General features: G+C 41.4%; 1 protein-coding gene across 1 annotated transcript; it reads left to right on the top strand.

Annotated features, from left to right (window-relative positions):
• Positions 1 to 820: 820 nt before the first annotated feature.
• On the top strand, positions 821 to 12,874 carry NPM1 (nucleophosmin 1). The gene is made up of 11 exons (XM_070414416.1): positions 821 to 982; positions 2,695 to 2,774; positions 3,704 to 3,823; positions 4,110 to 4,203; positions 4,508 to 4,614; positions 4,706 to 4,773; positions 6,630 to 6,687; positions 7,248 to 7,331; positions 8,041 to 8,142; positions 10,210 to 10,284; positions 12,517 to 12,874. The coding sequence occupies exons 1-11, from the start codon at positions 925 to 927 to the stop codon at positions 12,553 to 12,555; spliced, it is 885 nt and encodes a 294-aa protein (XP_070270517.1). The 5' UTR covers positions 821 to 924; the 3' UTR covers positions 12,556 to 12,874.
• The last annotated feature ends 1,070 nt before the right edge of the window (positions 12,875 to 13,944 follow it).

Genomic DNA, 13,944 nt, shown 5'->3' with positions numbered 1-13,944 from the left:
TCTTTCCCTTGGCTGCAAAGTGGGGGCAGTCACATCCGCCTCCCCGACCCGAGTGGGTGCGTATTGGGGTACACGGCCCTGCTGGTCTCCCAGGCCTGGCTCCTGCCCTGCTCACACAGAAAAGGCGGACTCGGCCCCCTTCGGCCCCCAACATGACATCAAGATGCGGGGTTTCAACTTGGGCGGTGTTTCCTCCGCAAGTGCAGAGACGAGTAGGTCCGGCCAGCAGCTACATCCTTTCTTCCCAACAAAGAATGATCCGGAGGCCCCTCTGTCTCTGGAACCTGCAGCTTTAACTTCGGGAAAGCGGTGGATTGTGAGCCCAGGCCGATAGGCAAGTCAGACATCCTGGTTATGCCGGTTTGGAGGCCCGCGAGGCATGAGGGGAGGCGGGAAGGGGAGTCGAACGGCTCTCTGGCTCACCACCCGCTCGCCCTGCACGCCCCGCACACGCCGAGGGCTGCCGTCGCCATCTTGCAGGGTGGGCTGCGCAGGCTTTTGGCGCCAGGCCCGCGCGCACGAGCAGGACGTGGAGAGCCTGGCAGGGGAGGGGGCGCGCGCTGCCGGGGGAGAGCGCGCGTGCGCGCGGGCCGCGGCGGCGGCGGAGGGGTGGGGCCCGCCTCGGAGTGCGCGTGCTCGGTGGGAGCTCCGCGAGTACCTGGAGGAGGCGGGGGGCGAGGAAGGAAGGAGTCGGGTTGCAGGGCGCTTGCGCAGGAGGGCTGCTGTGCGGGGAGAGGGGCTCTCGAGCACGCGCGCAGCGGCGAGACTCTGGGAACTCTCGCGAGATCTGCTGGTGCTTTATATGTACGCAGAGAGCCCGCGTCCTTTCCCTGGTGCGATTCCGTCCTGCGCGTCTCTGCTGCAGCGCGGAAGCCGTTTGTCTCCGCCCGCCTTCTCCCTCACCTAAGTGCGCGCTACCACCCCATGGAAGATTCTATGGACATGGACATGAGCCCTCTGAGGCCCCAGAACTACCTTTTCGGTAACAACGGGGGGGTTGGAGCGAGGCCGAGCGGGGCCTAGTGGCTTTGAGATGGGGGGGCGGGAATGCGGCTGAGGCCGGGCTGTGGGAGAAAGCGAGGCCGGCTGGAGGCCTGAGGGAGTGGGAGGCGAGGCGCCAGGGCCTTGCAGCCGGAGGGATGGAGAACCAGGAGGGGTGAGCACCCAGGGGTGGGAAGGAGGGGCTTCCTGAATCCTGGGGGTGAGCGGGCCGAGACCCGGAGTGTGGGTCTCTTTGGAACCGGCTGGCTGAGGGTTCAGCGTTGTCTGGGGGACACTATAGAGCTCCGGGCATGATGCTTTCCAAGGTGGGTGTGCGCTCGTAGGCTTTTGATTCTCGGCCGGTGTCTTGCGTGCAGGGCCCGGGGTTGGTGCAGGAGGCGGTGGGGGCTCGTGGTGGGAGGCGCAGGCCTTGTTCCAGGAGGAGAGGCCGGGTAGCGCCCGGCCGTGCTCTCCGGGCCTCAGGAATTCTGGAGCCCAGACAGCCCCGGGCCTCGGCGGGCTCCAGGGGGAGGGGAGGCGCAGGCGCTGGGAGCACGTGGTTGCCACGTGGTTGGGGGAAGGAGGGGTAGGGGCGCTGCATCCGGGGCTCGCTGGTGTCTTGTCACCCCTGAGCCCGGGATCCCGGGGCTCCATTGGGGCCGTCGGGCGGGAAATGGGGGGTGAAGTGGCTGATAGCACCTGGATGGAGGAGGCCTTTGTTCGGGGCAGCCTCATTTACGGAGCCTTTTCACCAGCGGGAGGTGGGGATGGCCCGCTAGGCAGGTGACGCCAGTGATGCTCAGAGCTCAGAGACTTCAGGAAGGTTGCACGTGCAGGTACAGAGGACCTAAGCCGCGGTTCTGGACGCCAGAGCTGGCGCATTAGAAATGATTTTTTGTTTTTTGGAGGGAAGGTGACTTATGTGCGGAATCGCGCGAACAGCTTTTTTTTTTTTTTTTTTTTAATATGAGACATGTGCTAAGGTTCAAGTTGGGTCAAATAAGACCCGTTACTGTTGCTATACTCTAAGGTTTTGGGATTCCTCCTCTTCCCAGGACACAATTCATGCCATACTAAGTAAGGAGGGAACAGAATTGGTTTTCAGTAAACTTGGTGAAGCCATTTCTTGGTCTCGGTCAGGCTTCAAGTAACGGCACATTCTGCCCCCAAGTTTATTTGGTTTCTTATGCCATGCTGAGGTTTGTTAATTGAGCAATAACATTTAAGCATCTATGTACCAGTAACTATTAGATTGCAATTAAATGGGATCATTTAAATTAATTAAGGTTTTACTCTGATGGTACTTAAAACAATTTGCTTATTGGTGGAATAGGTAATATGCACTATACGTTAATGCTTTTATTTCTAGTCATTTTGAATTAGCTGGGTTTCTGGTCAATTTATAGCAAGATATTTTTGTTGACCCTTTGTATTGGAACTATTCCCTAGGATATGTCAGCATACAGTTGAATGGTGTACATTAAATTATGTTCAGAAATTATGTTTAAGACAAGACTAGACATGTCCTGGGGATATGTTAAGGCCTGTATGGATGTTATTTGATTGTAGGCATTTGTGTTCAAGAAATCTAGGAAGAGAGGCCTGGTAGAATAGTGAAAAGCCACAAGTTAATTGTTTCCTTTTTGGTTACCCACACTGAAGTTTCAGTGTTTTTTTCTCCATGTTATAGTTGCTCTTTTTCTTCATTTACAGGTTGTGAACTAAAGGCCGACAAAGATTACCACTTTAAGGTGGACAATGATGAAAATGAGCACCAATTATCTTTACGAACGGTACTTAAACTTTTAAAAATAAACTAAACCTTTCTTGATTTCAGCCTTAGTTCCTATTCCAGTGGCTTAATACTTAATTTTTATAACTGGGTGTTGTATACTGATTTTCTGTATACCTGTGATACAAAACTTGGTATTTTTACTACTCCTTTGGTAATCATGTAAAAGTCCAGTTACGCTACTGTTCACTTTTTATGTTTATAAACTTAAGATGCCTTATATAACAGCGGTTCTCAACCTGTGGGTCGCGACCCCTTTGGGGGTTGGACGACCCTTTCACTGGGGTCGCCTAAGACCATCAGAAAACATGTAATTACATTTGGTTTTTGTGATTAATCCCTATGCTTTAATTATGTTCAATTTGTAACAATGAAATTGGGGGTCACCACAACATGAGGAACTGTATTAAAGGGTCGGGGCATTAGGAAGGTTGAGAACCGCTGCCTTATAAAAGTTTTTAGGGTAATGGTAAATGTTCTTTGTCCCCTGCAGAGACTGCTCAACTTGAAGGTGGTCAATAAATGTTGGGTAATCATACTGTGGATAGGTGATGATGACATGTACAACTATAGGGTGTCGTCCCCCCCCAAAAATATATATACACACACTTTGAATAATTATAAAAACAGTGTTTGTTAAAATGCATTTCATTTTCAAAATTGAGCTATCAGCTGTTAAAGTGTGTATGCATTTTTTGGGACACCCTGTATGTCATCTAATGCATTTTTATGCATTTGTTCAAATTTACTAAATATGAGAAATTGATTGTAAAAGTCCCATAAAACTTGAAAGCAACATTGTGCACAAATTAGTTTCCCATCAGTGGTAATAGCGAAAAGTTTATAAGTAACTTGTTTTTAACATAAGAACTTTTGGGGGGATTGTATGATATAGAAACTTAAGTTGAAGTGCTATTTTTCTGTTCACAGGTCAGTCTAGGGGCTGGAGCAAAGGATGAACTGCACATTGTTGAAGCAGAGGCAATGAATTACGAAGGCAGTCCAATTAAAGTAACACTGGCAACTTTGAAAATGTCTGTACAGCCAACGGTAAGGACACTTGTAATTTGGATTTCATGGCAGGGTCTAATTCTGTTGCTGTAAGGCAGGTTACCCCAGGGAGATAGGCTTGGTTTGTTGCTGCGGGGTTGAATGGTGAACACTGGAACATGGTGATTGCTCTTGTGTATCAGGTGGGAAAACGGGTTCATTGGTTTGTTCATTTCGTTTATGCCTGTCATGCCTGTTAACACAAACATTTGTAAGTTATGAGGAGGTTTTATACCAAAACATTTTATTTTCTGTACAATATTTATTGATTTCAAATCTCTTTTAGGTTTCCCTTGGTGGCTTTGAAATAACACCACCTGTGGTTTTACGGTTGAAGTGTGGTTCAGGGCCTGTGCATATTAGTGGACAGCACTTAGTAGGTATGTTATTTTTGTTGTCTTTTATGCAGTTACCTTGTTCCTGCTGGACTATTGTCTTTATAGTAGGTTCAAATGGGAATCTAGTAGTTATATTACTAATTTCTAACTGGAAACACCTGTTTGCATTTAAAACCTAGTAATGAGTGTTAGGCCCCACAGTTCCTTTTTGTAAAATGTGTTTGCTTTTGCCTTTTTTAAGTAGTAGAATCTGTTTTTAAATACTCATTATTATATATTAATGCCCTTTTTGGTGAGTTATTGCTTCTGGGTTGAGTTTTAGTAGTGCCTCCTAAATTTATTTTAGCTGTGGAGGAAGATGCAGAGTCAGAAGATGACGAGGAGGAGGATGTGAAACTCCTAAGTATGTCTGGAAAGCGGTCAGCCCCTGGAGGTGGCAGCAAGGTCCCACAGGTAGGGATGTAATTTATTTACTACAGGTATCTCATTCTGGCCTTCACTTTGGGCACTTGCTCATGAGGTCTTGTTGTTTTTATTTTTAAAGAAAAAAGTAAAACTTGCTGCTGACGAAGATGATGAAGATGATGATGATGAGGATGATGATGATGAAGAGTAAGTATGGACTTAGAAGCTTGACAAGGTTGTATGGGGAGTTTTAAGAAAATTATTTTCCAAAATATTCCTGTTGAATTGGGTAATAGCTTTAAATAAAGGGTAAATGGTCAGAGGTTGTCATTCTGGGTTAAATGAGCCAAGTTAAAGGATACTGTTGGAACTATGAACCTTAAAAGTGCTGCAGCGCATTGAGAATTTTCAGAAGTATTTCCCTGATGTTTGACTAGGTACCTTTTTCCTGAGGAAAATTGTAGTGGTCACATGACTGTGGCTACCAGTTTGGTGTATTTTATGCTGAATAGTTTATGGTAAATGGGTTGGGTGGAAAGAGACTCAGAATAGCTCTAGCTACATTCATTTCGTAAGTTGTGACTTCTGCATCCCCACCCTCCAAAGACTTTGACTCCTGGTTCTCTGGTCCTTATTGAGAAATTAAGATTCTAAAGAGAATAGGATTTTCGTGGAGAATTTAAAATTAGGTTGGAAACAAGAATTGATGTGTTTGCTAACCTAAGGCAATGGTAAATACTAGGTGTGCACTGGGGACTAAAGTGCCATTCATGTCTTGGTTGGGTGGCTCGGTTGGAGTGTTGTCGCATGCACCAAAGGGTTGAGGGTTCCATTCCCAGTCGGGATGCATATGGAAGGCAACTAAAAGATGTTTCTCTTCCCCGCCCTCTCTAAAGTCAATTAAAAAAAATCCATCGAGAGGATTTAAAAAAAGTGCTACTTATGGTTTTCCTATATGCAATAGTATCAGTAACTTTTAATACATTAGAATTTTTAGTTGCCCGTTAACTTTGTCCCTGAGTTCCTAGGTTGGTCCACATATTAATTAACATTTAGGTAGAATCAGAGAGAGACTGAGAAGAATGTGATCAACTCTGGAAGAGAGGTTTCAGCAACCTCATCTGGCCAAGCTGGAAGATCTTTATAAAGCCCTTCGAGCATGCCAATAGAGGCAGAAAATAAGGAAAGGATGAGAGCTTAATACTTAGGAAAATTTGTGTCCAACCCAATGTAATGGGTGTTTGCTATTAGAATATTTGCCATTAGTAAGGATTAAAATAATATACCAAGAGGAATGGGAAATCTGGGTGCTTAATTAGGCTTGAGTTTATTTAATCTGGTGATTTCAAGTTACCTTTGTGTAGGTTTACAAGTGACCATCTAATAGCACAAAGTCAGAGATTTTTTTTTTAGAGAAAGGGAGGGACCCTGCTTATTAACACTAGTGGACTCTGGGAGTAATTTCCAAATCAGAGTGAAGAAACACGCAGAGGGCTTCACTTTTTATAACCTTCTGGGGTCTTTGTCTTGCAGATATTGATTACTCTAGATGACTCATAAGTTGAATTGTGTAGTATTTGCCTTTTTTGTTACTGTCTTTCACTTAGTATGATGTCCTCAAGGTTCATCCATGTGCAGCATGTGACAGGATTTCCTTTAAGACGGAATATGTCATGTGTACATGTGACATTTTCTTTATCCATTTAACCATTGAGGGACATGGGTTGCTTCCACCTCTTGGCAATTATGAATAACTAGGGGCCCGATGCACAGAAATTCCTGCAAGAGTAGGCCTTTGGCACCGGCTTGCCTCCAGGACCGGGCTTTACTCCGGCCCTGGCCCCGGCTTCATCCTTCGTCTTGTCTAATTAGCATATTTTGTTATAGATGGTGTAGTGAACATGAATATGCATGTCTGTCTTTCAAGATCCTGCTTTTGACTCTTGACACCCCCCAAAGTTTAAAAGTTCTTAATGTCTTGATTTAATGTAGATTCAATCAATTTCTAGGTAGGTTTTTTGTTTGTTGAGTGCACAAATAATAGTTACTTATTTCATTTGTAGTGATGATGATGATGATTTTGATGATGAGGAAGCAGAAGAAAAAGCTCCAGTAAAGAAAGTAAGTAGGTGCCGTAACCGGTTTGGCTCAGTGGATAGAGCGTCAGCCTGCGGACTGAAGGGTCCCAGGTTCGATTCCGGTCAAGGGCATGTACCTGGGTTGCGGGCACATCCCCAGTGCAGGGTGTGCAGGAGGCGGCTGGTTGATGTTTCTCTCTCATCGATGTTTCTGACTTTCTATATCCCTCTCCTTTCCTTTCTGTAAAAAATCAATAAAATATATTTAAAAAAGAAAAAAAGAAAGTAAGTAGGATATACAATGCTATGAGATTGTCAGAAATAGCTAATAGAAAATGATGGAAAATTTTTAGTGCTATTGACTTCTAGTGAATGAAAGCTGGCTTTAGGAGGAAACGATGCTCTCATACTTTAAATTGGTTCAGAGAAGGGCTGACCTGAAAACTTTTCTAATAGTCGGGAAGGACTTGTTTTCTTTATTCATGTGGCTTTCTTCCTCTTTGCTAGCCCTTTTGCAACATCAAAACGGTTGCTTTTCTTACATGCTTTGGGGTAGTTTTATGTACTCTTGTTATGTGTCTTGATGATTAATTTTAATTACAGTCCATACGAGATACTCCAGCCAAAAATGCACAAAAATCAAATCAGAATGGAAAAGACTCAAAACCATCAACACCAAGATCAAAAGTAAGTGGAAACATACAAATCCATGCTGCTTTGAACTAGTTAGAAAAGTTAAAGGTTCTGCTATGGACGAATGTAGTCTGTCTGGAAGTTGATAGGCCTTTGGAGAACAACTGTAATGGTGTCTTCAAAGAGCCAAATGTGCTTGTTGATGGTCACTGTCCTGTGTGTGTAGCTGCTTGTTTTTCTAGTGGGGGAGAAAGCCAACAGCAATACTTTCACTTTGATATAAAATTATCTCCTGTAAGGGATCTTGCTTGTTGAAAGGTAAATGTATTGCATGGTGTAGTTTCTCAAACCTGGCTGCATGTTAGAATCAAGTAAGGAGCTTAAAAGAAACCCCCCTCCCCACCCACCCCAATACTTGGGCTGAGGTTATTTAAATGCTCTAGGATGGGCCCCAGGCACCAAAGCTGCATTGTCTTTGCTTCATGCATAGGGGTCTTCTGTTTTCCTTTTTGATGGAATCCTGTAAGTGTAGAACTGACCTGGTGTTGAATATAAATGTGGGCACCGACTATCCCTATTCCTTTTTTTAAGGAATGACTTAAAAAAAATTGTTCAGCTATGCATTCATTTGTAATAGCAACTCAAGTCTTTGTTTACTAGTGTTTATAAGAAAGTATTGTAAGAATAACTTCACAAAACATTTAGGTAGGCTGGGTCTTAAGAGCTGTTTTCTTAAAACTTTTTGGAATTAAACTTTTTCCAGGGTCAAGAATCCTTCAAAAAACAGGAAAAAACTCCCAAAACACCGAAAGGACCTAGTTCTGTAGAAGACATTAAAGCAAAAATGCAAGCAAGTATAGAAAAGGTGAGTAAAATTATATTTAAAAAACTAGATAGGTTTATTTACCACTCACTCAAATTATCTTTTTTGGAGGTTTGGAATAGCACTATCCTTAAATACACACTTGTTCCTTGATCGTGATATGAAAATTTTTTAGAAATGGATTATTATTTACACTCATTTATAATCTCTGGTGATTTTTTTTGCATGTTTGAAGTTACATGTGCTTTATTTTTTCATTACAAAAAAATACAAGTAAGTTGGTTGTAAGATGCATTCTGACCGTAGATGCTAAAATGAGATCAAGAACAAACAAGACTTCCCTTTACCTGATCTTCTGGTTGTAAGATGCTGTAGAGCCAGCAGAGGGCGTATGAGTCTTAATTTTTATGAAACAGCTGGAAAAGTAGAGACAGTCTTTGGCTGCTGATGTTGTAGTGAAAAAAACACAAAAACTCAGGATTGACTAGTCAAAAACTTTTCCAACAAATTGAGTCATTTCTTTTATACCAAGGTGTCACCAGTTGATATATTTATATCTTGAATTTTTTAGTGACTATAATAGGTTTTTATTTAGACTCCAGTTATTGAGAGTAAATTGGGGTGGTGAGGAAAGTCGCTGACTTCTTTCCCCATGTTTTCCTGTGTGCGTAGGTTTCCTTTCCTTGTGCAGAGATGAGTCAAGTCAATTGGAAAAATAAAATTTTAGAGCCTGAATGTACCTCTTGATTTTGCTTTTGTACTACTGTAAACCTTTTTGCCTTCCTCGTATCGCTGCTTTATTTATCCCTTGCATACAGTGCTAAAATAACCTTTTAGATACCCCTCCCCCGCATTTTAATATGGACCTATCTCCTTGGTTTAATTGCAGGCGCATTGAACAATCCTGGGCACTACTGGTAAATTAAGCCCAAAGATGGGGAAAGAGGAAAAGGAGAGACAAATATAGTCCATACTGAGTGTGTCAGCAACAATCCAGACCGAAGTCTTCTATCTTAACCTCAGCGCCCTTCCCCAGTTTATCACTCACCCATGCCCCTCCCAGGCTGGAAGCAATCTCAGGCTCCCTGAGAGACACCTTCTTTTGCTGTGATTCAGGGAGCTTCGCTTGGCTTGTTCATTTATCTCGCCCCTTTGACCACGTTCTAAGCACCTTTGTATCTCCCTAGCTGCTCGATAAATACTTGAGTGAATGAATGAAGAATGTATGTGACAATAATTTAAAAATGGAAATTACTTTCTAGGTGATAGAGGCAATTAAGTATAATATACCATACCTGATCCCTAACCTACTTTATGCCATGGTCCCTTTAGCATTCCTGAAGTCTTTTGATTTTTAAAATGCATAAAAGGATTCAAGTTACTGGGGAAAATAATTTAATTATCAAAATAGGAAACAAAGGTGATATACTTAGTTGCACATTAAATAACTCCAAAGTAGTGATAAAGATTTCAGCATTGTAATTCTTAGAAAATAATTTGGTGCTAACACTAATAGTTTCTTCCTTGTGCCCATAATTGAAGGAAATGCTAAACTTTAGTTTGAGATGAATGAAATGTCACATTAATTTTCCCCTCATTCATATGCTCCCTGAATTGACTCAGGTTAGTATTGTGCTGGGCCTAGGTTCTTAGTACGTATTAAAGTGATCTATTAACAGTTTTGGTGACGTGTATATGGTACTGAAAAGGGGTGTGTATTTGCTTTGTTTCGTATTTGGTTCTGGGTGGATGAGGGTCGTGATAAAACTGAATTGTTAGATTATATAGCGGGCAGTCAAGTTGACATTTGAGTGCCTGAAGAATCTCAAGCATGGCTTGTACTTTATATTTACTTTAAACGTTGGGGGAGAATTTAAAACTGGCAAAGCCGGTCAGTATGGGAGTGACATGAAAGACCTAGGTCCTAAGAGTTGCTCAGTAGGTCTTTCTGGACCTGAAAGACCCAGATGTAGTCAATGTCTTTAAAGAATTGGAGGGACAAGGAATGAACTGATGATCCATGTAATAATAGCATGCAAATATGAGGAATTTCATAACAACTTACAAATAGTGCTTATATACTTACCCTTAATGCTTTTGTCTCAATAGGGTGGTTCTCTTCCCAAAGTGGAAGCCAAGTTCATTAATTATGTGAAGAATTGCTTCCGGATGACTGACGTGGAGGTAACTGAGTTTTCTCAAGTCATGACCTAATCCAAATTTTTTTTATTGTGATTTATTATGATTCTTTTAGTCTCTTTAAATCTTGGCTGCTTTTAAAAGATTCCTAACCACAGACAATACTTCAGATTGAATACATGGAAATGCTTAAGAATTTAGTTGGCAGAGACTGAGAAGATAACTTTTTTAATATCTTTTCCCCAACTTTTATATAGTTGGTAAATTACCTCTTTGTCAGTGAGCTCAGTTTTACTGTTGGTACTATGTTGGCTAAGGACCTGAGCTGTGGCTTTCCTTGCTGCTCCACTTGGCTGCTTGGGCAGTCTGGCCTTTCGCTTTCCTGGGAGTTGGCAGGGGGAACCCATTTCTCCATAGATCTTATGGGAAGCACATTTTGCTGAAATGAACCTAAAGTTTAAAATCTGGAAGCAAGAAACCAAATTGTACTTAATGCTCGATATTTTAGCTTGAGTCAACGTAGACTTTCTGTTCTTACAAGTAAAGGTATTTTATCAATGGAAAATGATGTATTAATTTTTGTCTCATTCACAGTTAGTGACTCATAAGTTGTAAAGGAAAACAAAAGTAGTTACATAGGGTTACTAGGTATTGTGTATATACCAGACATAGCCTAAGGTTTGTTTCTGTTGGGGCTCCCTAAGTCTTCAGCTTTTAATAAAGAATTTGTCAGCTATTTTTCTACCACAATATTTGGTATTTAAATTACATAAATTGCAACACTATTTTTCTCAGATTTGAAACCCTTTCAATAGTTAAACACTTTATGGTTGGTTGATTGTGAGTTCAGCTGATTGACTTGGTGGCTAGGAGATGATCAAATTCAACCATTTTTATTCTTCTGGCTGTTCTGGTGTGTGTGTGTGTGTGTGTGTGTGTGTGTGTGTGAACTTCAAAATTCTGAAAGTTTTCTGAATAGTTGACACTTACTAATAAACATTTTGAAAACTGCTGTATGCGGTTGTTAATGTTGAAATGGTGGAAAGTCAGAAACCAGCATGTACTAGCAGGTATCTGTAAGAGAGGATTTCTTCACCCTGTACTGAGGAAAGTGGCAGACTGGGATTTTTAATTAAGAGAAATTCAGGTGAAGACAAAAAGTGATAAAGGTGCAAGGACCGTCCACACAGCGTAACATCAGTCTTGCAGCTGAAACCATGAACTCTTTGCTAACAGAAGTATTTTCTGACTCCAAGTATTTTCTTCACTGTTTTCTGAAAAGTACCAGGATGAAATTTCTACAATAGCAAAGAATGTAATAGCTCAGGTTACTACTACAGAGATGATCAAAACTAAATGTCTCACGTTTTTATGGCATAGCTACCGATGCAAGTAGGCACTATAAAAATTTCCCATTGCTTGCGCACGCAGTTTTCCGTATAAAAAAGTGTTGCTTGTGAGGATTTGGCTAGTAAAATCCCTTCCAGATGGACTTTGAGAAATAGCAAATTTCTGCAGAAACTCTTGAATTAAGAGCTGAAAAAAAAATCAAGACTGTTCTTTAAAAAGAGCATTGTTTATGAATAGAAAAATGCCATCTTGAAGTAGATTATACTGTACTTACCATGACTCATGAAATAGATTTTTGTATCGCTTGAACAGTTTTATTTTTACATGGATGTTGCTGAATTACCAGCATGAGAACAAGTACAGGGTGGGACAAATGTAATTACTTGACAGTAAATTATAATACAAGAATCCTGTGTTTTGCATATTCACAACTATAAGCCTACTTTTGCTCCGCCCTATAGAAATCATCTATAAGTAGAAATTGACAATGATACTTTCCTTGTATAAGTTTTTAAAAAAATCTTAATTATCTAGAGCAGGGGTGGGCAAACTTCTTGACTCGAGGGCCACAATGGGTTCTTAAACTGGACCGGAGGGCCGGAACAAAAGCATGGATGGAGTGTTTGTGTGAACTAATATAAATTCAGAGTAAACATCATTACATAAAAGGGTACGGTCTTTTTTTTTTTTTTTTTTTTTTTTTTTTTTTTTTTTTTTTTTTTTTTTAGTTTAGTTTTATTCATTTCAAACGGGCCAGAACCGGCCCTCGGGCCGTAGTTTGCCCACGTCTGATCTTGAGTGAACCTTTTTGGTGGTAGAATGAAAACTGGGTATGTTGAGCTGTACAGAGAGACGTGGTTTAATTTATTGGTTGTCTGTGAAGTGCTGTGGTTCTTTAACCACATTTCTTTTTTTTTTTTTTTCCAGGCTATTCAAGATCTCTGGCAGTGGAGGAAGTCTCTTTAAGAAAATAGTTTAAACCGTTTGTTAAAATTTTCCGTCTTATTTCATTTCTGTAACAGTTGATATCTGGCTGTCCTTTTTATAATGCAGAGTGAGAACTTTCCCTACCGTGTCTGATAAATGTTGTCCAGGTCCCATTGCCAAGAATGTGTTGTCCAAAATGCCTGTTTAGTTTTTAAAGATGGAACTCCACCCTTTGCTTGGTTTTAAGTATGTATGGAATGTTATGATAGGACATAGTAGTAGTAGTGGTCAGACAAATGGGAATGGTGGGGAGACAAAAATATACATGTGAAATAAAACTCAGTATTTTAATAAAGTAGCACTGTCTCTATTATTTATTCTCTTTATACTTTGTCAGAAATAAATGTACACAATTAAGTGTCAAATAGTATCCTAAAATCTCATGAGAAATAGTCCCTGCTCTATACCTCTAAGTAGTTAGGCTTCTCACAGCTAACCAATCTACTTCTCATGTATTTAGTGCTTATACCTTCTTGTCTCCTGATAGTAGTTAATTGTAACCATGCTAATGTGTTTCCAAATGGTCCATCAGACCCCCTATTTAACCAGAACAGAAAATGAACTACTTTCTCAGCTGCACCCTCCCCTCCCCCAGATTGAGCCCACAATCTGGGCACGTGATCTGGACTCGAACCTGGGACCCTTCAGACTGCAGGCCAAAAAGCTCTATTCACAGCCAAACCAGCAAGGGCTTCATGTATTTTGCATGTGACCAGGAGTAGGGTGTGTGTGTGTGTTGCAGGTTCTGAGATTTTACGTGTTTTACAATCTTGTTCTGGGCCTTGGCTAGACTGAGTCTGTTCTCCACAGTCTCTAATTCTGGACCATTTTCTTGAGAGATTTCAGCCTCCCACTTAACTCCCATTCATTCGTAGGCCTTCTGTTTGATTCTCTTGGATGTTTTTCTCATTCCTTTTTGTTTAAACTTTAGGAGAGAGACTTTATTTACTGACTTCAAATTTGTGTTGGTGTGTGTGTGTGAGTGTTTTCCAAATGCTCTTCTCCCATTCCATGCACTATTTACCCATTTTTCTTTTTCCTCCCTCAGTCTATTTTATCTTCTGTATTGATTAGGAGTGGCACCAGCCTATACAATTCCAGGTACATTTTGATGTGGTCTGCAGGATAGCCTTGGTTTAGAGCAGCGGTTCTCAACCTGTGGGTCGCAAAGGGGTCGCACGACCCTTTCACAGGGGTCGCCTAAGACCATCGGAAAACACATACATAATTACATATTGTTTTTGTGATTAATCACTATGCTTTATGTTCAATTTGTAATAATGAAAATACATCCTGCATATCAGATATTTACATTATGGTTCATAACAATAGCAAAATTACAGTTATGAAATAGCAACGAAAATAACT

This window comes from Myotis yumanensis, unplaced genomic scaffold, assembly GCF_028538775.1.
Source record: "Myotis yumanensis isolate MYYU_CA2020_CCGP unplaced genomic scaffold, mMyoYum1.0.hap1 SCAF_5, whole genome shotgun sequence".
Lineage (NCBI taxonomy): Eukaryota > Metazoa > Chordata > Mammalia > Chiroptera > Vespertilionidae > Myotis > Myotis yumanensis.
The sequence above is the reverse complement of the archived record's forward strand: the minus strand, read 5'-3'. Positions and strand labels throughout refer to the sequence as shown.